General features: G+C 47.1%; 6 protein-coding genes across 6 annotated transcripts; 2 read left to right on the plus strand and 4 right to left on the minus strand.

Moving 5' to 3' along the window:
• Window positions 1-161: 161 nt before the first annotated feature.
• On the minus strand, window positions 162-4,213 carry AO090012000773 (ion-transporting P-type ATPase SPF1; the record flags this gene model as incomplete). The annotated part of the gene is made up of 4 exons (XM_023236623.1): window positions 162-621; window positions 673-809; window positions 863-4,160; window positions 4,212-4,213. Coding segments are annotated over 4 exons (3,897 nt in total).
• Window positions 4,214-4,671: 458 nt separating this feature from the next.
• AO090012000774 (putative integral membrane protein) lies at window positions 4,672-6,041 on the minus strand (the record flags this gene model as incomplete). The annotated part of the gene is made up of 5 exons (XM_001727680.3): window positions 4,672-5,054; window positions 5,117-5,181; window positions 5,250-5,641; window positions 5,709-5,813; window positions 5,889-6,041. The coding sequence occupies 5 exons, from the start codon at window positions 6,039-6,041 to the stop codon at window positions 4,672-4,674; spliced, it is 1,098 nt and encodes a 365-aa protein (XP_001727732.1).
• A 3,938-nt stretch (window positions 6,042-9,979) lies between these two features.
• Window positions 9,980-10,829, minus strand: AO090012000776 (GLTP domain-containing protein; the record flags this gene model as incomplete). Its single annotated transcript, XM_001727681.3, has 4 exons — window positions 9,980-10,298; window positions 10,420-10,538; window positions 10,592-10,650; window positions 10,706-10,829. The coding sequence occupies 4 exons, from the start codon at window positions 10,827-10,829 to the stop codon at window positions 9,980-9,982; spliced, it is 621 nt and encodes a 206-aa protein (XP_001727733.1).
• Window positions 10,830-11,298: 469 nt separating this feature from the next.
• Window positions 11,299-14,539, plus strand: AO090012000777 (uncharacterized protein; the record flags this gene model as incomplete). Its single annotated transcript, XM_023236624.1, has 3 exons — window positions 11,299-11,341; window positions 11,442-13,927; window positions 13,979-14,539. The coding sequence occupies 3 exons, from the start codon at window positions 11,299-11,301 to the stop codon at window positions 14,537-14,539; spliced, it is 3,090 nt and encodes a 1,029-aa protein (XP_023091533.1).
• Window positions 14,540-14,741: 202 nt separating this feature from the next.
• Window positions 14,742-16,058, minus strand: AO090012000778 (putative mitochondrial inner membrane protease subunit Imp2; the record flags this gene model as incomplete). Its single annotated transcript, XM_023236625.1, has 3 exons — window positions 14,742-15,114; window positions 15,190-15,427; window positions 16,037-16,058. 3 exons carry the CDS (start codon window positions 16,056-16,058, stop codon window positions 14,742-14,744), a joined length of 633 nt encoding a protein of 210 aa, XP_023091534.1.
• Window positions 16,059-18,086: 2,028 nt separating this feature from the next.
• On the plus strand, window positions 18,087-19,486 carry AO090012000779 (F-box protein; the record flags this gene model as incomplete). The annotated part of the gene is made up of 3 exons (XM_023236626.1): window positions 18,087-18,232; window positions 18,295-18,807; window positions 18,904-19,486. 3 exons carry the CDS (start codon window positions 18,087-18,089, stop codon window positions 19,484-19,486), a joined length of 1,242 nt encoding a protein of 413 aa, XP_023091535.1.
• Window positions 19,487-23,955: the final 4,469 nt, after the last annotated feature.

Here is a 23,955-nt window from a genome sequence, read left to right on the forward strand (position 1 = left end):
TTAATTGACTATACTTATCTAACACTTGTATTGTATAGAACAACTTTACGGCATGATACTCTCTCATACACGCCAAAAGCATAGACTTCTATCCGCTCACAGCAACAGTAGTATATCTAAACACCATACCCCCTAAAAAGATCTAGAGAAGATTAATTAATTTAAACTTTCCTCTGCGCTTCTTGCGCAGACAGCTTCTCCAGCTCCTCCTTGGCTTTACGAGCGGTTTCCCGCTTGAGCTGGTCCGGACGGCGCACGGCGATGTCCTTCGGGCGGAAATCACTGAACAGCGTCTTCAGTACATTCTCAATAATCCAGCAACCGGCGTAGTCGAAGATCATCAGGACAGTCAACGTGACCTTGAACTCTGTGCTGAACGGGACGAGGCGCAGCTTTTCGTTGAGCTCGGGAATGAACTCAGTAGCGCAAGAGAAGGCCATAGCCGATGCTCCCACCAAACCCCAGTACATGGCCTTGTTCTCGCGGATAGACTCTCTGAAAGGACGGCCTTGGTAGTTGATAGAGAAGGTAGAGATCTGTTGGATGAGTTGAAGCAGGTAAATGGCGCTGTTGAGTAGGGATGGCTCGAACTCTCCCTCCAAGTCGATGTCGGATTTCCTCCTAGGGAATGTCAGTAAAATACCCTGGCATAGTTTAAACAAAGAGACGTACGGTTCAATTGAATAGACGTAGTTCGACAGATAGATCAGAGTCACAATGTGGATCGCAAACTGCCCAAGCACCGAGCCAATGATATATACATTGAAAATGTTAGGCTGAGGGCGTTCTTTGGACAAACCTTCCACGGACTAGAATATCAAGTTAGCATCGTATTGAACATGCCACTTACGTGATGTCTTACCTTTGCGCGTGAAATTGAAAGGAAGCAGACACTCATCACCATGCCGCTGATGGTCACCTGACCGTCACCGAACTTAATTCCATCGAGGTAGATAACGCTCAGACTGTAGGCACTGATCAAGCAATTCAGAGCAAGGATTTTGTACATCTGGATTGTTGCAACGAGTGTACAACGGCCTTGACGAATGATATTGGGAATGGCGATAACATTGGCCAACTTGCTAGTGAAAGGCGCAGCAACCGATGCGTCTCCCAATTTGATGGTGGGAGGTTCGTTTTCATCCAATTCCTGTTCCATCATGGAGCTGGTAAGCTTGTCTGCCAATCCAGCCGCCGCGGCAGAAGCCTGCTGCTGGCGCTGCTGCTGAGGAGTCAAATTAGCATTGGACTGTTGGAGTGCCTGCGCACCAGGCGATGTAATAGTGGGAATGCCGTCTCCTTGGTTTGGCGCGTTTGCTACAGCAGCCGATCCTCTCTTCGCCGCTTCCCTTTCCATGGCTTTCTGATAGTGCGGGTTGCCGGGACCAGGAGGATACAGGTGGGCAATTTGCAAAGGTACAGGCGGCGATGGCTGGTTGAAACGCTGCATCATGGCGACCTGTTTCTCGTAAATTTCCTTCATCTTTGTTGTCCGGTAGTGCTCAGCAATCTTGGTAAGATCTTCAGGGGATCCATTCAGAAGCGCAACGCCAACATGTGCTTGCTTCAGAGCTCCAACATCATTGGTGCCGTCACCACACATCAGAGTAGTATAACCAGCATCCTTAAGGCCGAGAAGAATGTCCTCCTTCTGCTTCGGTGAAACGCGAGCATATACCCATGTGTGACGCAGGAGCTCCGAGAAGGCTTTCTGACCTTTGAACTTTGCCAAAGCGTAGCCGGTGATACAGATGTCTTTTGTCTTCAAAATCTCAGGATCCAAGTTCTCAGTAGGATCCACATCACGGTTGAACTTGTCATCGATACTCCGCCAGACCAATCTTGTTCCCGAGTTGTCGTGTTCGGGGGCGTCGAGAATCAGGACTTCACGATCTACGATCTCAACTTGACGCGCAACGTGAACAGCGGTCAATGGATTATCGCCAGTAATCATAACCACGCGGTGGCTGCTCTCGTTCAACATGCGCACGGCATTGATGGCATCTTCCTTCAAAGGGCATTGCAAGACAAGGAAACCGGCGAAGATCAGTTCGGATTCTACTTCCTCACGAGTATAGTTGTTGATGCGTCCCTGGGACAATTCGGCCTCATGAGAAAGATACTTGTAGGCGAGAGCAAGAACACGGGCACCATTACGAGTGAAGTACTTGAATGTCTCTTCATAGTTGGGGGGGGTATTCACAAGCATGGAACTGATAGTTTCCGGAGCACCTTTGACGGCCACGAGGGTTGATTTGGTCTTCTTGGATGATTTTCGATCATTAGTGATAACCGTTGCGATTGTACTCTGACGCTTCAGAGCCGAGGAGAACTGGAATCGCCTCTTGACCTGAACTGACTCGGGGGAACGGGAAGGATCGGCTGCCGATGCATTCTTGGGGGTCAAAGTATCGTTCCTGCCCAAGGTCCAACCGAGCCACTGTAAAGTAGCTTTTTCCATTGGATCACCAACGACTTCGCCTTCATCCAGTTTGACGAGAGCGTGAGCGCTCGCAAGGACAAGAGTTGTGTCAACTGCGATGTTGCCGCCCTTGGCAAGCCCGGTATGAGCGCCATCCTTTTCGACCTTCGCGCCTTCATGACCCAAAGTAAGACCCGCAATACCATCGACGACGAGATCTTCTCCGGTCAATGTACCAGTTTTATCGAAGCAAGCGACATCAACACGTCCCGCGAAGGGAATCCGGAAAGGCTCGGTGCAGAAGATAGCAAACTTGCTCAGAGCAGCAAGACTTGTATTGACAGCAAGGCTGAGTTCCATGGGAAGCTCAGGAGGAACGACGCTTGTGACGATAAGGACGCAATCAAGAAGCAACTTCGATCTCTTGCGGTCCTTTGCGACACCTTCTTGCCATACATACCATGAAGCGGCGATGGCAAAAATGAGAAGGAACAGAATGAAAAGCAAAGCTTCCACATTGTTGGCCGAGACGCGCTCTGTCGAGTAGATCATAGTACGTACGAGGCTACCTTGACTTGTTTCAAAGCCAGTCTTCACCACGATACCGATGGCACCATTGTCAGGGGGAGAAGGAACCTTCGATGTGCTCTTCTCCGATTCCTCCAAGTTAGAGTTCGGATGAGTGATCTGCAGAACCTTAGTACCACCATGAACAAAGGCATTCTTGTCTAGACCATCTGGTTCGATCAAATCGTCTCCAGGTCTAAGTTGGATAGACTCCTTCAGAAGTGGAGTACTCTCTCCAGAGAGCATAGCCTCGTTGACGATAGCACTGCCTTCGACCAGAAGAATATCACAGGCCACTCCGCTATCTTCCTTAGTCCGACTCACTGACATCAGATCGCCGGGCAGAAGCTTGTCACTAGTGATCTCCTGCCACTTCTTCTCACGGTACACCCACACATCGTAGGGTTTGATATTCATTCCTCGAAATTCACTAAGAGTCCTTTGGCGCTGCCACACCACGGTGCTCTCGAATGCAACAAGCATGAAGAGTGTGAACAGGGAGTAGTACCAATATTCATCCAGCATCCACAATCCGACGCAGAAGATCTGGAAGACGAAGAAAGGTGCTACAGCATGCTCCTGGAAAAGCTCAATGAACCCTGGAACAGGAATGTCAAACTTGTTGTCCCCATAGTGGTGCTGGATGCGCTCTACTTCGGCCTTGGACGTTAATCCCTGATTCTCTTGGAAAACCTTGATGGCGGGCTTGGGTTCGGCATCAAGGACGTATGATAGGGGTCCAAAGCACCGGCGTTCCGGATAATACAAGAACCGACGCTTCTGGAACAAAAACGAGAGTGTAATCTTTCCACCCATGGAATCGCGTATCAAAGGACATATTTCGGCGGATCCGGCGTTGGCCTCGGGGATCACTTTGATGAGCTGTGCCGAATCGATCGACTTGGTACTGGTTGCCGTGAACAACGTTTGGATATTGATATTCCATTTCGTCATCAACCAAAGGAGCGATTGAGCCGTGATAATCGATGCAAGCCAGACAAAGGTCCATTCTTGGCCCTGAATATATGTATCATAGCGCTCAGGAGAGAGGTAGACGGAGAAGAACGCAGGCCAGACGATTAGAAACGGCCAGACATAAGTGTGAAGCTGGACAGGAAGTGGGTTATGGAACGACGCATATTTGATCTGCGGATCATCTACGAGTTTTGCCCTATACGCAGGTCAGTCCTGTAATTGCACGCGACAAGAGAACGTAACTAACATGGTGAGTACTCGAATGACCACGACCCGGGTCAAACGACGCGAGGCTAGAAGATGAGACGGAAAATTCAGTAAACCATAGGAAAAAGAGAAGAAAGGCTACTGATCCCTGCTGTTGGATTCGAAAGTAAAAGGCCGTCAAGAAACGCCGCAAAGAAGCCACCTCGACACTATAATTTTCCTTCCGGAGGTTTCGCCGCTTAACTCTCGAGGTCCGTCGTGGCGCGTCTTCGATTGGCTGACGCCACGTGCCACGTACGGAACTGACATTTTCCAATCCGATGCAAGTAGCAAATCACTTTGAACTGATCCATTGCAGCAACAGTCTCCTTGATATACTAACTTTTCTATTCCTAATTTTGATAAATTTTTCAAGCAAGTTGAAGTTTTGATTTCTTTTTTGATTTCATTTTTTTGGTCTCAACTCTAGTAAATTCGTGTCGTGAATTATAATTAATAATTTACATCTCATCGGATGATACATAGAATGATTTGTGCACATTGACACCGTTCATAGGATGCTGCTTAGGATTCAGGTCCTCCTGGCTGCTGTTCCCACTGTGTTGTGTCTGGACTGTGGTGACAATCGCATGAGAGTCTTCGGGATCGAGATCAGGTCTCCAGTACCTTGTCGCTGCCGCACGATCATTCTTAGATTGCCCCGTCCCGTTGCCGTTCATGCTTGACAGAGGGACGCTACCGGTCGTTCTTTTTACACTATGGGTGGCACCATAGCTAGTTCCCCGGAACCATCGGAAGAGTGGGCGTAGAGTGACGAGACTTCCTGCAGTTATACCAAGGCCAGCTTCAACATTTGACCAGATTGAAATGTCGGTTGTTGCATCTAAGTATGTGTTAGCCAGGAGAGTCTACCGGTTCAGCGCAAGGATGCCAGCGAGGACTCACAGAGGAATTCTGTGTCCTTATAGTGGTGAAGATAAGGAATACGGACTATAACGGCAGCACTCGCACTAAACACCAGACAATTAGCAATCGAACCAAAGGCAAACGGATGCACATGTGGAAATCTTAGACTTACATGCAACCCAAGCTCAAAATACCAGCCAAAGCAGCCTTTGTCTTCGTGTTCATTTGCAGGTTCCACACCAGGGCGATGGGCAACAGACCCAGGATAAAGTCGCAGACCGTGGCGAAGACGCTGTAAACGTAGGCGATATCAATAAGGTGGTCCACATTCATACAAGTTCCAGAAGCCCCCGGCCTCATCCGCTGCCAGAAATACTGCACCGGTTGGCATTGCAATGTCAACATGAACCAAAACACAAGGCCCACGACAGTCGAGACGCCAATAACGACCCAGAGGAGTATCGTATGGAGTTTAGCGACCGTGAGGCGAAGAAGTGCCAGTGCGATAGAAATCTTAGCAATCACACATGTGAAGACATAACTTGTCTGGCCGAGCCACCACCACTATATCGAGAGCGTAAGTCAAAGAATGCGCAGGATTTCAATCTGGGATCGCTCAGGGTCCACGCACAAACAACGCGGCTTCAATATGTTGAGGCTCAAGGTCTATCAACTTTCGACCTATACCATAAACCGCCCCTGTTATACCGCATAATGCGAACAATATATTCAATGCCTGCGATTGAATCATAACATGATTAGTTTACTTGCAACAATGCCTAGTACGGCTACCGGTAAGCCAACCACATACCATTGCGAACACCATGAAAATATCATCCCACCCGAAGGCTTTTACCAACCTCAGCCGGACAAAACATCGTAGACAGACGGAGATGAAGGAAATTCCCAGAAAAACGATGGTGACGACAAAGATTTGTTCGCTGCGGCCCTTAAATTCTACCATCGTGAAGCAAAAGCTTGATTAGATCAAGCAGGATGCATAATCTAGAAAGCCAAGGACATCTCCAAGGAGGAGCGGAAAAAGATAACCACAAAATGAGAGGTAATTCAAGACATCATCTATCCAACTGCGGGATATCCAAGCATTATAGGGGGGGGGGGGCACAAAACTGGGACTCTGCGCTAAAAAAGTACGCTTGACAATTACACTTTTACAGTCGCAGTGGCAAGCATGCGACTCCAGGGAGTTAGTTGCATCGAAAGTGCCGACTGGAACCAACTCCAGGTGCCACTTCGTTGGGTGTGTGGGGATAGTGCCATTGCCATTTTCGTTTTATGTGGCTCGAACAGCAGCATGCCGTAGAGTAGAACTTTAAACGTGCCTTATAGCCGGACTTTACAGGACGCTATTGGGAAGCGAGCTTCCTAAACAAGGGCATGTGCGCAATTGCAAGGATGACCTCGGCTGGTCTATTGTCTACTAGTTCTTATTTTTGTTGCCCCAAGGCGCAGGGGTCACGATGCATGGTGTAGTATGTATGTATAACCTTGTACAATGTCAAGACTTCAAGTGAGGAGAAGAAGCTACTCCGTAGAGTTCTTCTGTCTCGGACAAGATTTATGGGCGTCGACCACGGTACTAGAGTGGATTTCTGCCTGTGACGGTTCATGGTTCCGACGAAGGGATCAAGTGGAGAGGCGAGGACACGGACGGGTTGGAATTACCTAACATCGAAGGTGAAGCGGTTCATCAGTGGAGGCAAACACGGACTTGTGCGGAGCCATAGCCATCATAATGTCCGCTCCGGCCCGATAATGTAACATGTTCGCCGGCAATCTCAAGGACCTCGTTCTACCTTGATCGAAATATTAATGCTCATCAAATCTCAATTCTGAATGGAATATCAAGAGGCTTTGGCATCAGACAATGTACGCGCCTGCAAAAAATCCCTAGAAAATATGAACGGACCGTGCTATAACAATCACATGGGTTACCATTGGCCATGAAGAAATCTAAGTTATTGGCAGAAATTACCTAAGTAGCCCATCTGCCAAGCGAGGCTAATTCGTAGAGCCACCAAATTCTTTTCCCTTTTAACTCTTTTCCTTTTCTTTTTTCGCCTGGATAGATAAGCTATGCACATTCCAGACCGTGCTACAGGGCAGAGTGGGTGAGCAATCCATGGTTCACGATCCTAGCCCGCTTGCTATAATTGTAATGATATTCAATTAATATACCGCCTAACGAGTCATAGGTTTGGTCGAAAACGTCAGGAACATTTAACTTATGGAGCAGTTAAGTTAAATACCCTTTTACATTCTGAAGGATCATCATCACATGTGTATGCCCAGTCGTCTCTTTCTGGAGATCGAATACGAGAATGAAACTCTGCTGTGCGTGGTACCCTAGCATCAAGTGCTGATCGAAGATCCGGATGAAAAAACAGGCTCCGTACGGAGTAATTGATCCCATCTTAAGATCGACATGTTAGAATTCACGACTCGAAGTACTATGTTGGTCGAAGCGATGGCTACTAAGGTTCTTCCATCATTTGGATCAGCACACCGAAGACCAACTATGAACCGCTAACTACCCCTTTTCAGCCTCCAGCGTGTCTATCACCATCGCTAAGTAGTGCGTGAGGATCGCTAGTTTCTAGACTATTCTCTAATCCTTGTTTTTCTCTCCAGGATATCCGGTCTGATTTTCCATGAATATAGAGCTAACTGTCTCACTCAATACCTTGTATGCACATACACTTGCATTGTGCTACCCACAACAGCCTGGCGACTCACATGTTGACTAATCCCTAAAAAGCTACAACCGCGGCGATATGTTACATTCAAAGTAACCTCGTAGTGGGAGTTCAACCAAATTGGGCGTTAGCGGCTTAGCCCTAAGTTAGTAGGGTCTGGATCCCACCCCACAGTAGTGGCATCCGGGAATCCACAGTAATTTATCTGCTTTGCCGATGGAATATGTTTAGCACGTTCTTCACCTGTGTCATTGTCACATTGCCCTTTGCTGTGCATAACAAGATTAAATCAGGGCAGAAGCGTGATGCTGCAAGTTCATTGACCCTCTTTCATTCTACCACTTGCGCATACACATATATATACTATATGCGGAGATATACATACCTACTTTAATAATAAGCAGGGCCTCCACTGAGTGCAGACACAAGCTATGATAATTCTCCTCCCCGAAGACATCCTCTGGAGAAGCACGATCTAGATACTAGTGCCATGCCAAGCAAGACTACTATTCGCTCCATTGGCGAGCGGCCTCTTAGTGGCCCGTTTCGAAACTGCAGCGATTTGTCTCATTAAGCAAGTACCTTCGTCAGGCGTGCACTGCATATCAATTTTGCTATTTTGGGAATTGTTAGTGCAAATCCACTACCGGAAGCGGCTTCTGCCTTCCCCTTTTTCCTTAGCTTCTCCCACCGTTTCCACGCCGTTCAACTGCCGCAGCGGGGAATGTTGATTTAGGTACATTTTTCCGCAGTAAATGTGCCCCTTAACGAGTAGAACAGCATTGCTTGTTGACGGCTGCTATGTTGATCGAATCCTGGTATGGTGATCTAAACCCGATCCGTAGCTAATACCGTCATTTAGATTCGACTATCGCGAGAGTCTAACCTTACATTGAAGAGAAGAGCCGTCTTTCGGTATTCAATTCGGCAACAAGTCCGGAGTACATGCGCTTGAACCTTGAAGGCGAGCTTAGCTTCTCTTTGACAGTCCACCTTGGCTGTGAATGTTTCAGGCTACCTCACTCTGACGCAGGCATTGTGTCACGATCTTGTTTGACATGCATAAGGCTGGAGTCCTCTCTGTGGATATTCTCATTTGAAGGTGCACGGGTGTCACCTCTGTGGGATATTTTTAGTTCTAAGTAACAAAGCCATTGTTTATATGAAACCGACCTCCAGTGACTGCTATCGCACCTACTGTAAACTTTATCTCAAAGAGATAAGAATTTCTTATCCAACTTTCTTCCAGCTGAACCTTCTCAGCTATATAACTCTTCAAATCATACCCTCGAGAGCAGTCATCTGTCAAAGCATAGCTGAGGCCATTATATATTGCATCTTTTTTCAGCGTGTTGGCTGTCACTGCCTTGGCGGTCAGTGCTCGACAACGCATGGCCGTCAGCATCGCCGAGAACGGGGTTGTCAACTCCATATATCTAGATTCTACTGGATCCTCTTTGGAAGACCCACAATATTGCACCACTATCAACTTTTGCCCCTCTTCTAAACGCTTAACTTTGGTCAATGACTGTCACTATCCTGCTGAACTACTAGTAGACACATGATAAAGCTCGTTATTCCCGTGACTACTATGGTGTTCCACATAACGACTGTCGGCCATGCTCCAAGAACTAATTGGAATGCGGGGACTAGACACGAGATCGAGCTATTTAGCTGTATAAAGCTACCCCATGGATGATGTAGAAGGTAAGCAGTGAGAGGTGGTGGGGGGACTTGAATACTATTATTAACGAAGTTCCTATTTGCTAGTTACGAATGTCATTGATCAAAGATAACGCCAGTATCCAGGTACTCCTTGCAAATTTAAAGTGCGTACATATCGTCGTACCTTAAACGGACCTGCAGCGCATATTCTAGGACTAATGCATGACATAATCGTAAGACACAAGCCGTCTGACTAGATCTGCCAAGTCACAATGGTGACCAAGAAAGTCAAAGGTAGGCCAGCACAGCAACATAATATGTAGTATTCTATAATAACTTAAGATGATAGGATGAGCCCTTTCGTAAAGCAACTGTGTCCTGAATAGAGGTCCTGCTCGCTTCTGAAATCAGGTATGCATAGTCACCTATATACATGTTTGGAGCATCATGCGATTGAAATTTATGCACTAGAAATGGGTTGTAGATGAACGGAAAACAGTGTCTGTGGCCATCTTTAGATTTACCACTTGGCATCGGGCTGCTCCTGGAACTTCTGAAGAATGGAAACGATTTTCTCCAGAGCCTTCACCTCGCGGGTCAACTGCTCTTGGATCTTCGCTTCGGTCTCGGCGGAGACATCGTCGGTACTAGAGGCGAGGGACTTGTAGAAGTTCTTGTTATTAGGAGCAGCACCTACGGCCACACTGAAGACCTTTTTCACAATGAAATTGTGGTGCTTGCTGAGGGTAACACCGTAGGCTTCACGGAAGGAGCTGGCAAGCTCCTCACCGGTCTTGTCGACGTGGCGGCGGAGGGCTTGGGCAGTGAAGTCAAGGCCCCTGTTTAAATTCAAGTGGTTAGCCAATTATACAATTACAACCACACCATATACTCGAAACACCCATAAGTGGAGACGTTTCGACCCCTGACAAAGGGGTGAGGGCAACAATTAGTTCATACCTAACAAGCCAGAGTAGACCTTCAGAGGCGGTGTGCTTCTTGGTCTTCAGTTCGTTCACTGAAAGAGACTGAACAGTCTCAGACTCAGCAGGGGCAGCCAGCTGCCGGTCTCTGAGTTTCTATACCGAAATTAGATATTCATGCAGTTGAACGTGGGGTAAAATTTCCGGACCTTGACATTTCCAAGTAGGTCGTTCTTGACGGGAGTGAAAGCCACGGAGCCGAGCACATCTAAGTATTGTCAGGACTGAACGGATTCAATGGTCAAGTCAGCTCAATCTCGTACCGAACAAAGTAGTGAGGGATTCGGAGGCTTCGAGGAACTCGGTGGTAGAAATGGAGTTGTCTGCGCCAACGGGAACATCGGCGAAGGACCTCTTAAGGCCATCAAACCAGGTCTTGGAAGCCATTTTGAATTGTAATGTACGAGGATAGGAATGGGAGAAAAGAGCAAAGAAACAACTAAGTAGAGTAGAGAGAAAGGAGACAGTTGAGCAGTTGAGGGGCAGACCAGCTGTTATGTTTAACTGTCACACCGCCGTTAGCGGGACAATGCCACGCAAGCGGCCAGGCCAATCAGCGGGTCCAGACCACGGCCCCTGATTTACATCTGCAAACGAATCAAACAGCACAAACAAAGCAACGGTGTGACCAGAGCTGAAGAACAACGACGTCATCGCCTGAAGTCCATCGAGACCCGGGGCTGATCGATCGGTTCCTGATTGCACATCCCCTCTGTGGATCTTGATAGGTCTGGGGGCTAATCGAGCTAATTTTTCTAATGCTATATAAGATCTCTCTCCTTATATTCTCATCTAATGGTTGTAGAAACGTGCAATGAGCACTCATTACCCCCTAGCTCAGCATGCTGGCGACACAATGGAGACCGACCTACACACCGCATTTGATGACCACCACCATGGTCTGGAACCGGAGTTCTACACAGCTGAGAAGCTGGTAAGGGTATCATCATTCTATACACTATCAGGAAAACTAATCTCTGCTAAAGCGTTATGCTTCAGCCAACCATGTCCATGTAACGAGCAGACGGTTCTTCATCGGCCCAATCCCCAAAGGCTGGCTGCAAAACCACCGCAAATCATGGTACAAAACGCGACTTAAATTCAAGAATTACTCCTCCAAAACCGTTACTTTTCGGGCGGAGACCGATGTTGCGCAGTACACGCAGGACCCGGAGCGAATCGAGCTATCTCCAGAACAGACAAAGAACGATGAGCCAGAGGATACTACAGAGGGCGAACAGGCAGAGGACTCTAGTGAGCAGGAGGCTGGTGGTAATAGGGCCCTTAGGACTTTAAGTGAACCACTAGGGGAAACCACTGAAGCGCCCTCCCCCCATACCTCTGACACACCAGGCCCCTCAATGTTGGTCCCAGAGAGGCACAACCGGACTCCAGCTAGTACAGCGACAGATGCGCAATCTTACATGACAGCAAGGGAGATTGCCCCCAGCACAGATAGTGTGGGGCAGACTTCGGGTGACCACAGCAGTGTGGAGACCATAAGACCACTGAGCAAACCAACATCGAGGACCATGAGTCAGTATGAGGCCAGTCAGTCAAGCCCCACGGCATCGCAAAGTGAACTTGGATCTACGACCCCGTTGCTAAGATCTAGGTCACCGCTGAAAGGTAAAGGACGAGTTACTAGAGCACTCTCAACACCGGACCCTGAAACTCAGGAAGTTGAAAGTACCGAAGACCTTGGCGATGAACGGCTTCGTTTCCACAAGCGGGCTATTAAATATAACGATAATCTCTTAGATAGACAACAACGACTCAAATCTCGGATTTCAAGGACACATAATATGGTCTCAGGAACTTTGTCACGTCGACGCAAGGTAAAAGCAGGCGAGATTATCAAGGCTGAAAGGATGCTTGTTCGAATCGAGGAGACGGAGCATGAACTTCCCGAAGACTATGGTGAAAATGACAGTTGGAGCATGGAAACTAGGGTTGCCGATAACTGGAGGGAATTCTTAGTGGTTTTCCGAGCGACGTCCGATGAGGATGCGCCGTTTACTCTGCAAATGTACAAGACGCGTGTTATCCCAGAGATACAGAGATACAACACTAGAGCCAAACCTTACCATGAGATTCCGTTGGGTCGCAAGAAGGCAAAGTTGAACCTGTACTCTTCTCTGGATAAGACTATTGTGATCTGGGGTCCCTCCAAGCATGGCACAAAAATTTACATCATACGGCCTAAATCTACGGCGCACGCTGTTGAATGGTACACCTCTCTAGGTTATGCGTTAGGAAGACGCCGGGCGTCTTCACTCTCAATTGACGTACCAGACCTTGGGGTGTCGCTTACATTCAAAAACCCTTTCGAGCAGTTGGAAGCGCGTCTCGAAGAGAATGAGAGAAGTGGAATACTTGCTCATTCTGCCCCGCAGAAGGCAGCAGCAGCAGCAGAGATCATTATACGTGGTTGTTTTGAAGTGTTGGATAAACACCCTGAATGGACCGATGTATTGCATAAGTGGTCTAAAACTGAGAGGATGGGCCTTGCTTGGAAGCGATACGACCGTTTGGAATGGGTCCACGGCATTAATGAGGAAAGAATGTACGGAACCCTAGCGATGCAAAGGACTCACCAGCTCCAGCTACGACCACGACAACACTATCGTACACATGTGCATAATGACGACAAGAGGGACGAAGAGCCAGAGCCAGTGGAAGGCTTCCTGATTCGCCTTACATCACAAAGAGGTGTGCACCAACGTATGAACAAAATGTTCTTCAAGCGCCTATACTGTTTCACCCAAGACCATTACTTGTTCTTCTGTAGACCCGCGAAGTCTCTGCCGCCAGCTCCTCCAAGACTCCGTGCAGATGATTCGAATATCCCATCAACGCAAGACATTCTGAATGAAATGCCACTTTCATACGACATTGATCCGTTTCCAATACAGGACGGAGAGATAACTTGGCTCTCAAGTGGCAATAAGGAGCACATAAAGAGACACGACGAGGAAGCATTTGCGCAGCTTCGCAGGAACCTTCACAATCTGACCAATGCTGATGGCTACATTGATATCTGCCAAGTGCATGAAGTGCGTGATGTGCACCGTGACAGTTGCCCTGCCGACCGAAATATCCGGGAAGGGCCAGATGTTGAGTTCAATCCTGAAGCAAGAGACACTCGGCGAGATGACGGCGCAACCCAGAAGTTCGACGACGATAAAACATTTGAGATGCTTCTTGATAATGACCTTGTTGTCCGGTTTCAGGCGTACGATGAGCGGACTAAGAATGAGTGGATGAAGAGGCTTGATGCCCTTGTGAAATACTGGAAAGCACGGTGTGCGGCTGATGCGGCGGAGCTCAAGATCTTGCGGCAACGCAACCTGGAAATACTGGACATCGACGAAGAGATGGAGTCTGTGGTGGGGCAATTCGCCCAAAAGTGGGAGGTCAGGAGGGCAGAAGCATCACCTTTGTTACACAATATGTGTGCTTTGACTGGATGTCGCGCGATCAATGTAGGTCACCTATGCCCTTTTTGGATAATCACCGATGCTGATATCTCCCAGATGTCTGGCCAACTCTTCCGAAAACCACGGCGGCACTCAACATTCAAGCGATGTAACGTTATTCTTACTGACGGGAAACTGTTGATTTACCGGAACTCGTTGAGGAAGCGCAATGGTGTTCAGATCCCTCATGTTCATTCTAGCCTTGAAGCAACTATAGATTTAAGCGACTGCTACGTTTACTCGGGACTGTTGACAGAATCTGATCTGCTCTACACCAATCAAACGTTCGATAGCAATCGCCCAAGCCATCGCACCCTGCCCCGGGCTTATCTCTCTACAGACGCCTATACGAGCAGTGACGAAGACACGGCCATTACCTTCGTGGTTTGGCAGCCTCTGCGCAAGAACCTCTTTCGAGCACGTGAGCGAGGGGTGAAAGGCGAAACAAAGCAGACGCTGAAGCAAGTTTCCAAGCTGGGTGTTCATGGGCGAACTGCGGTGTTTAAAGCACGGAGTCGGGTAGACAAAGATCGCTGGGTCATGAGCATTGCATCCGAGATTGATCGGCTGCAAGAAAGCAAGCCGGAAGATGTTCGAGTGATTGCAACAAACAGTTAGCCAAGTCAAATACTTTGGTTCACTGGGTGAATCACGGCTTCTAGTCAGAAATATTAGTGTCTCAACTCTTTACGTGCGTCTTACGCTCATTGCCCTATATGTTTCCTGCATCTTCTACGTATTCATACATGCGTCTTGATAATAATACAGAAGCTCTATGTACAGTACAGCATATACCCATAATGGCAAGAAGTAGAAGCCTTTATGATAGAACAGGTCGCTCTAATTTGACCGCTTCCTTCGACACACGATCCCTTACCTCGTGACGATAATTATCCCCTAACTTGCGCTCAACATCACCCTCGACAAGCCCCTGCTCCCAGTCCGTCCATTTAAGCATCCTAAACCGCGGATACATCACAGCCATCACCCGACCCGTGATCAGACTAATACTTACAGGCCCATAAGTATTACTATCAAGCGACCTCTTCGGGTCCGCCGCATCACCCTCCAACCAAACATGATTAAACGGCACAATCTGCGAGGGCTTCATACAGGGATCGCGAGTTGTGATCCGATCCCCCGGAAGTCCAACCACACGTTTAATAGCAATATGGCCCGGGTTAGCCGGCGACCTAGCAAAAATATAACAGTCAATAAAACCACCGTATCCATAAAAGAAACCCATATAGATCCGAGCAGAATCATACCGAAACGTGACAACCATCCCCCTCTCCAACCTCCTCGTCCGCTCCCAAGGCCACCCGGCCCCGCCCCACGGCCACATATTCACAAGTACCATATCGCGCTTCGTATGCATCTGCTCGTAGTCCTCGTTGAGGTAGGGCGTCATTGACGGCCCGCTAACCCACATGACCCCCAGGACATGTTCGGAGAAGAAGAGCCCAATCGGGACAATAGGCGCCAATATGCGAAGAACACGGAGTCCTGTGCGGACAGGAACGGGCAGCGTCGCATAGCGACTTCGGAAGTGGGAGAAGAGGGAGAATGGCTTGCGAGGTGGTTCCGGGGCGGGCTGAGCGAGGGGTGGTGCGGTGGAGGATGGAGGTGGAGGGGGTGACGGTGATGATCCGAATTGTGATCGCAGTTTTGCGGCTTCTGGTGTGAGGACTTGGTATTTGGGGCCCGGGGGCTTTTGCGATGAGCTTGGGTTTGTCGGCATGAGGGCGGGTCTTTCTTTTTTTGGTGTTACGTGTTGGGACTATGGGGTCATGGACGGCGTAGTGAGGGATTGTTGGTAGGATTCTACTGGTGGAGTAATTGTGCTTGCGTAGGTATTTTATAACTTGTTTAATGGCTGTTTACCGTAGAGTTGTGGTGCAATTATGAGATGAATCTGGAATTAACTGTGCTATCATTGAATGCGGTGATATCGGAGGTGAGCTTCTGTTTGCAGTGTTTGCAGTGGATATCACTCTTGCATTCCCTTCGGAATATTTTTGAACTTTACATGCGAGACGGAATCAGCTTATGCAGTTTATTCTCTTAGCTCCATATATCTAGGGATTGGGCTATTCAGTCACTGCGATTCTTTACGCTCATACATGACACAGCCCATGACTGAGGATAGCCCTTGTGTGACCCTGCATATTGCTGTTTATTGCTTGTATCATAGAGTAGCTTTGATAATTTCCCATTGTAGCTTCGTGTGGCCTCATTAGCAGGCTGTATGTAGTAGAAAAGCTAGAAAAAGGATGATCACTGGCATTGCGCCACTCGTAAGGTCAGGTTCTATCATCTACGTGGAGAAAATTAACAAGAATGAAGCATTGCAGGCCACAGTTTCCATATTCTATTCGAAAATGGGTGGGATTTGATGCTGAAGAGGCCATCAATATGTGAAACATCAACTATCAAGTCACTTGACAGAATAGCCCGGTCATTTGAACATATAATTGCGCAGTGCTAAGACTGTTCAGTAAAACCTGAATTGGTCGCTAGAAATTTGAACGGTACGAGAATCAACTTTCAATGATTAAGTTAGTATTCAACCACCTATCGAACACGGTCATTCTTCCCAACCGATTCAGCATATCAGATAATCTGTTCGGAATCATCGGAAATAGCAGCAAGCCCACCTTGCTCCCTTTCAATGAAGTCATATAATTGGATATCTATTGCACAGCCAGGATTGTCTTGGTCAAGATATGAAACTACAGGCCATCTCAAGACAGTAGCTCGCAAAGGATCCCTAGTATATTAAAGGAACCCCTCCTTCACTGCAACCCCACGATGTATCCAAAAGCAAAAGCTGCACTTACGATGCAGATGAAGCCCACTTGCCTAGTAAAACAGACCCGTGTCATAAGCACTAGTACACCGACTATTTCAAATTTTACCGGCACAGATAGTCTCGAGGAACTTGCCCTAATATATCCCGCGTTAACAACCATAATTGCAAGCTTAATTCCCTCAGACAAGCCCGCAACTTACGGACCCCACGTTATCCTACGCAGTATTCATGCAGTTGGCTTATACATAGCGGGGGTCGAAATTAGAAAGCGGGGTCTATACGATAAGCCAGGAAGACGAAGTGGCGAAGCAACCCGGGGATGAGACTAGGCACTAGCACCATGAAGGACCCTGTGAAGGATTCACTGGGTTAGTGAGGCGCAGTGAAATGTGAATCCCTCGTTTACCAGAATTTGGAAACTGGGAGTGATCCTTAATTAGGTCGCCGATTGGTGGTGAGCTCGCTAATGCAAGTTGAGTGCCACGGACGACCATTTCCCCATTTTGGAGGGTTTCAAATGTGGAGATTTTTGGGACAGCCCGCATAGTCTAGTGTCTGCTGCTAGTAAACTAGCTTCATTGACGTCTTTTGCCGAGTTGGGACCCTCGACCAAGATGTCTTGGTCAATGTATCTAATATTTACCGAGATAATGGAGTCGGAGCCGGTGGTTAGCAAGATGAAGACGAGATATTCGTAACTTAACGGTACAAGGATAGTAGAAGGGTATAAACAGGAAAGACCTAATATAAAAGCTCATATTCGTGCGATAATAGAATCTTAGTAGCTCTCTCAGTCCCCTCTCCAGATGTTCATACACATATCCGGTACAAGATGTATGGCGCATGTGGTGGGAAACAAAGGATTAGCCGAGTGAGTACGCTGATTGGGTGAAGATTAATCAAGCCGTCGAAGTGGGTCCGAATTGTTTGGGTGGATAAGATCTCCTCCCGAGTCATGTCGCAGAGAAGGTATTTTTAATAATAATACTCTGTATGCACTAAGCTGTTTGTGCATGGATGGTTCTGTTGAAAATGTGCATGGATCAGCAGGCATTCTTTTGACATATGAAACAAACATGCCAGTAAAATCAACCCTCATCGCCACGCTGCTTTAAATAGCATTAGGGATCTGGCACTAGACCGAATGGAGGCTGGATTAATTAACCCCATCCAGGCTATCCATGGCTTAGTCAGGCCCCCTCTTTCCCCAAACTGGGAAAGGCGGCGAAACACCTGCTTTGGTGACATCGATTAAATCACAAGCATCAGCACCTTCGCATCCATGGTTACAAGCTTCTCATTAAGCTAGCCCTGAGCTGGAGCTGGTCTCCCCATGTCTTTAGAAACCCGACAATGAGCCCAATCGTTCAGTTGGTCCTCCATGTGAAAAAAGCCCGCGCTGCCATCAACAGCATCAACAGGGGGAGGAAATCAGATAACAAGAAAAATAACCCGTTTAAGCACAATCCCTTCTCATCGTCGGTCTCTTCGACATCGGTGTGCGTGCTTTAAGATACTTTGTTAGAAACTTGCCCGTGCCTCCTTGCTAACACTCCTCTAGTGTCAATAAACTTAATCCGGTGCCGACGTCTTCGCTGTGGGACATCCTCCCTGTTGAGATTCAAGTAAAGGTATTCGCCCACTGCGGTATCACGGACCTCTTACCATTGAAACTCGTCTGCAAAGCCTTCTATGAGCTTCTCACCACGCATGAGCATGCCATCACTCGGCAGTATCTCCGCCAGCGCCGTCATGGGACCCTTCCTTCTCCAATAGATGGTGAAAAGACATATACACGTCACCCAGAGGATGACGTAGTGCTACTGTCGGATCTTTTTCCGCCCACAAAGAGCGCGAAGGGTGGCCATATATATACTTTTAGATATGTGTACAGTTTACGGCGGCGGCAGAAACTCTGCTCCAAGCTATGCTATTACATCGCAGACCGCGTTATGGATCGGTTCACTTGCAGTGAACCGGCATTCATGAAGTCTATGTTCCCCTCCAGAAACGAGCGCAATGATTTCGTGAAACGAGCGACTGCGAGGATATGGTTCTATCTTACACCGCTTATGTAGGTGCTACTCTTAAATAGCACTCTTGGCCGGCTCTCTAATGACTTTGCCAGGTATTATACTTTATACTTCCTTGAGTCCTATACTCTCGCTAGACGGGAACATACCAACGTTCTTCTGCGCGATTTCGAAGCTGGACGACTGCCCGTTCCCATTCCTCCTGATGTCCGCAAGTCTATGTATCGAAGCTTGCAAGTCAAGATACTACGGTCTCCCCCTTTCACAAATACCGCCACTCTCATCGCTACACATCACTGCATGCAACTCCTTGTTTCATACCTTCAATATACAGTACCTCCAGATGAGCCTGGTACATCAGATGACAGTTGGATTAGCTCGTTGCTTACGGTCTCGCCGTTTATCCGTCTTGTGGAGTATTTCTCTGCTGAGATCGGTGACGGCGGGAACCAACGAATGCAGCGGAAAGATTTCATGCACAACTTCCACAATGATATTACGTCGAACGAAAAGGACGATATGAATTCATTGGTTTTCGAAAGGGCACCGAATAATCATATGCATAGCTCTGTACAGGACGTCTGGTTTGAGGTTGCTCGTCAGGAGCTGGCGTCAAGGAGGGCCATGCAGCATCGTGCAGAGCATATCTTGATCCGGGATAATCTACCAGTACTACTTGGCTGTCAGGATTGTCGAGATTCAATGGGATACCGTGCATGAATCGCTTGATTTGCAGTATAGCAAGCATTGTATTAGTCGGGGTAAGGCGTTTTTAGGGATCATTGGGTTTGCACAGCGGGAAATATACAGATCGGTCAGTTTGGTGTAGATAATTACTTTGCATATAACAAGGCCTTGCCACAATTTAGATATGACCTTCGGATTTTGTATTGCTGAATAAATCCCAACAACCTCCTGACCCTTTCTTCATTACACCCTGGAGCTCATTGCTTTTGGAGTTTTTATCATATTGTTGATATCAATATCGAACGACAACCTTATGGTGACAGCAGTCTATGCCCCCACGTATTTCAGCAAACCATAAGCGCAACTTCCCCGGTATGTAGGCTCACAGAAACCGCATAAATCCTCTTCTTTGAAATACCTGCAATTCAGTGCGTTCGTCCAACCTCCAACACCAACTGCCACCCAAAACGAAAACAAAAATAAACAATAGTAGAGCTTGCCACAGTATCCCATCGTGTTGATATATTTTCCTCATGCGTCCATGGCTGAAAGAAGTCCAACGCGACTGGGTTTGTAGGAATACCGTCCCGGTTCGATAATTAACGCAGAGCGGTGGCTATATCATCAATGCCACCACCATTGACGATATCGTCAGTATCTTATTCAACATGTCGGCCTCACATCGGACAATGGCATTCCTCTATACCTACAGGCCTGGGACAACTGGTGGTTATTCAAGTATACCATGGTATGAGAGACACAGGTACTAGTCCCCAAGCTTTCAAGTTAACGACTGACAGAGGCTAGGTCCAGTACCTTTGACCACACACAGACATCTCGCCGGAGTGTATCCGCCCTATGAGATAGATAAATCACGCTACTGGAATACAAATAGCCGGCCTGCTATCGTCCGGGTAAGCATGCCAGTGTCATATTCTACCTCACCTGAGCGCTGTTAACGTGGCTGATAGTACTTTCGATAATTTGAAAGTGTCGATACCATACAACTCTAATCGAATGCTTCCTCCAATACCTCCTTCTCGGTATTGCTATTATTGGGTCTACTGCAAATTATCAATTCGGGAAAGCTATAATGGGCATTGTGCAGAGAGTTAACATATGGCGAAACGTGCTTAATGACTATATTACGATAAGATCAAAAGGGAGTTATATTTATCTATTACAAAAAAATCTAGATAAATAGATGCCACTGGTTCTTCTCTTGTTATTCTGAAATACACCGCCAACCTTCGGTGGCTCTGTTGTAGATATATGTAAGCCTGGGTGGGAAGGGATCCCCTGCGGTTAGATCGACAAGTATAGCAGTTATGTTATGGTGCATTGTCCTCGCGTTTCCCTAAACTATGGCTATATCAGGACCTCCTATAATCGTACCATCTAATCAGAGCCTAGGGTGTCTGTGAGTTTCGAGGATCATATAAAGCCAGAAGAGTATCGATGTAGTGGGTTAACCGGAAACGCTCTAGAGAGCGAGATGAATACACTACACCGGATACCGACGTACAGTAGCAATAGATTAGTCATAATATTTGAAGCTAGTATACAACGACTGATGAATACCTTTGGTGTCATTATTTTTGAATAATGTAGAAGTTTCATATAATGATGTCTTCTTTACCGGTCTAGCTTGGCCGCGTATGTTTACTCCAGCTGATAGCTAGCAATTAGAAGTATAACTTGCAGTGGTAGTTCAGGTGATCCGTTGACGGCGACTATGTCGTAGCATAAATTAAGGGACTAGTAGGCCCGTCTGTGAGCAGTTTTCGATGTAGATGAAAAAGACTCAGTAGACACTTTGTGACAAGTTTGTGACGTTTCCATTTCGGTGCGACCTGCATATTTTTCGATAGTACTCATAGGAGTATATATCATGCTTGATCGATCATCTTCTCAGGTGGACGCTGTGTAAATTAATTCTCAAGTCCTCAGGCAACAACAGATAGATTAACTAAACCAAATTAGTATGTACCAGCTACATAGCAAGCATTACTGTGTAGAACTTCTTAAGACATACTTTCATTCAATTCTTTAAACTACTATCATCAATGGGTTGATCGCGTCGTGCTCTGGTTCCTCTCCTCCTTCTCTCCCTCCTTTTCCTCTTCTTCTTCCTTCTCCTCCTCTTCCTTCTTTTCCTCCTCCTTCTTATACCAGGCGGTTGGCGCGGCTGCGCCGGTGGGCCTTCGCTCTCTTGTTCATAGAGCGCGAAGGCCCACCGGCACTGGGAGCATTGGGGGCGGCGGCGGCAGCAGCATCCTTCTGATACTTTACAAGATTAGTAAGTATATTAGATAGCGATAGGTTGAACTTGCCTTGGTCTTCTTCTTGGCTCTCTTCTTATCCTTCTTCTTCCTCTTGAAAGCCTATTATTATATTATTTATATCAATAATAGATAGGAATCTTACCTTGCTGGAGAAGGCGTTGGCAAAACGATAGAGGAGGGGGCCAAGTTCCCCCAGTTTATCAGCCACTTGGTTCTCGGTTTCGGCCTTGTCCTATCATAGCCTTGATCAGCATGAATATATCATTATATCAATGATAAATAGAAGTCTTACGGCAGTAGCTAAAGAGGGGCATATCTTGCCCACAAAGTGGGTGATTTTATCCGCAAAAGCGTACTTATCCTGTTAATCTTGATTAGTATACATATGTTGAAGGTATCAGTAATATATAGGCATCTTACCGCATCAGCAAACCCTCTGGCATAGACCTGCAAGAAGGCCCAGCTCCCCCAGCTGGGAAACGACACCATCTGTCTCATTGGTTTTGGTCTTTTCCACTTGGTCAGTATATATTAATAGGCATTAAAGCTTATAAGTAGAAAGAATCTGCTCTGGTGTAGCGAGAAGTTCAACGAAGCTTAAAATACAGCTATCGCAGAACTCTGTGTCAAACCAACAGGCGATCTAAAGGTTTCAAAAGAAGGGAGATACATCTACTTACGGTCATAGATGGTAAGAGTACTATAAGCAAGTACTATATACAGAAGTCGAAGATAGCTCCAACATATTGGATCTATTATTCGTATACTCACTTAATAAAGGTTAAGGAAAAGATAAAAATGGCCTCCGTTAGAGTATAGAGATATACCCTGGAAAGCGTCGATCTTACTGACATTGAACCGATCCATGTCTGATTGAGGAAGATATTTTTCGGAGGATGAAGAGCTCTAAGCGATCTGTACGTTTTTATTATAGCTATATTGGTGGATCTTTGTCATCATGGGCATTCATCATCATAGATATTCATCATTATAGACATTCATTCCGGGAGGCATTATATCGATAGGGAATTGCAAGACTGTACGCTAATCAATTCTCTATAGATTTTCTACACAGAAAACTTCACAATTCAGATCACCGTTATCCCACTGTCACTGTAATATGAAATAATGATGAACCCAGTCATAGTACCTGAACTGAGCTCTGAGTTGTTATAATTCCTAATGAATGACAGTCAAGCCCTAAGCCCTAAGGTGATCCATTCTTGGCATTGCTTTTGTTTGTCACGTTTGCGCGCCGGTAAGTCGCGTCCATAGGATAAAGCGCTATGGGCGAGGTACTGTAGTCCAACATCTATAGGGAACTGTTTGTAAAGGATCTCATACTCGACATGTGAACTTGACAAACATACAAGTCACATTGTACAACCCCAGTACTAAGACTCCAAAATGGCACCCTCAATACCGGGTCAGATGCTAAATACATCATGGACGTTACACCGTCTATCACCTCTACACCATGAAAAAGAATTCCAATCTCTCCTGGACAACCCAGAAGCTCTAAAAACCTATGCAAACCGCTTACGCAACCAACTCACCGGGAACGTACTATCTGGATTCCAAGTTGGCACAAGCGCACCCTCCACAGAGGAAGACACGCTCTCCAGAACTGGCGCTCTCAAAACTTGCACCTGGGAAGCTATATCAAGCCTCTCATTAGAAGATCCCAATGCCCTCCCTCCCGAGAACCCATGCGGAATCCTCGTGGTACTGGAGTACGAAAACATCACCTATAAAGCAGCATTACTTGCACCACCAGAGGGATCCCATTTCCGTAAAACTTCCACATATCTGCCGCTACTATTAACGCGGTTACCGGGTCCACTACGACAAACATTCATTTCTTTTCTCTCCGCGAATTTTGACACTTACTGTTCTGTTTTCCGCCTGCCTTCGCAGTTCTTGTGTGCCGGGCTTGCGTCTTACGTGGACACTTTAACGCAAGGCCGCGATAGAGAATCGGCGACTTCACGGGCTATTCTGGAGGATGTCGTGAAGGAGATACAGATTACAGTGTCTTTCTCTACTAATGTGGCTCCTGCTCTGAGGTCCCTCAATATTAATATCCCGCGGGGCTCTATCGAGAGCTTTTTGCCTGCTGCTGGGGATTCGGATCAACCGAGTGGTTCTATTCTCTCGGGACTCTCTTCTTACATTGAGAAGCATCTGGCGATGGATCTGGATCTAGCTGGGTCGTCA

This window comes from Aspergillus oryzae, chromosome 4, assembly GCF_000184455.2.
Source record: "Aspergillus oryzae RIB40 DNA, chromosome 4".
Taxonomy (NCBI): Eukaryota; Fungi; Ascomycota; class Eurotiomycetes; order Eurotiales; family Aspergillaceae; genus Aspergillus; species Aspergillus oryzae.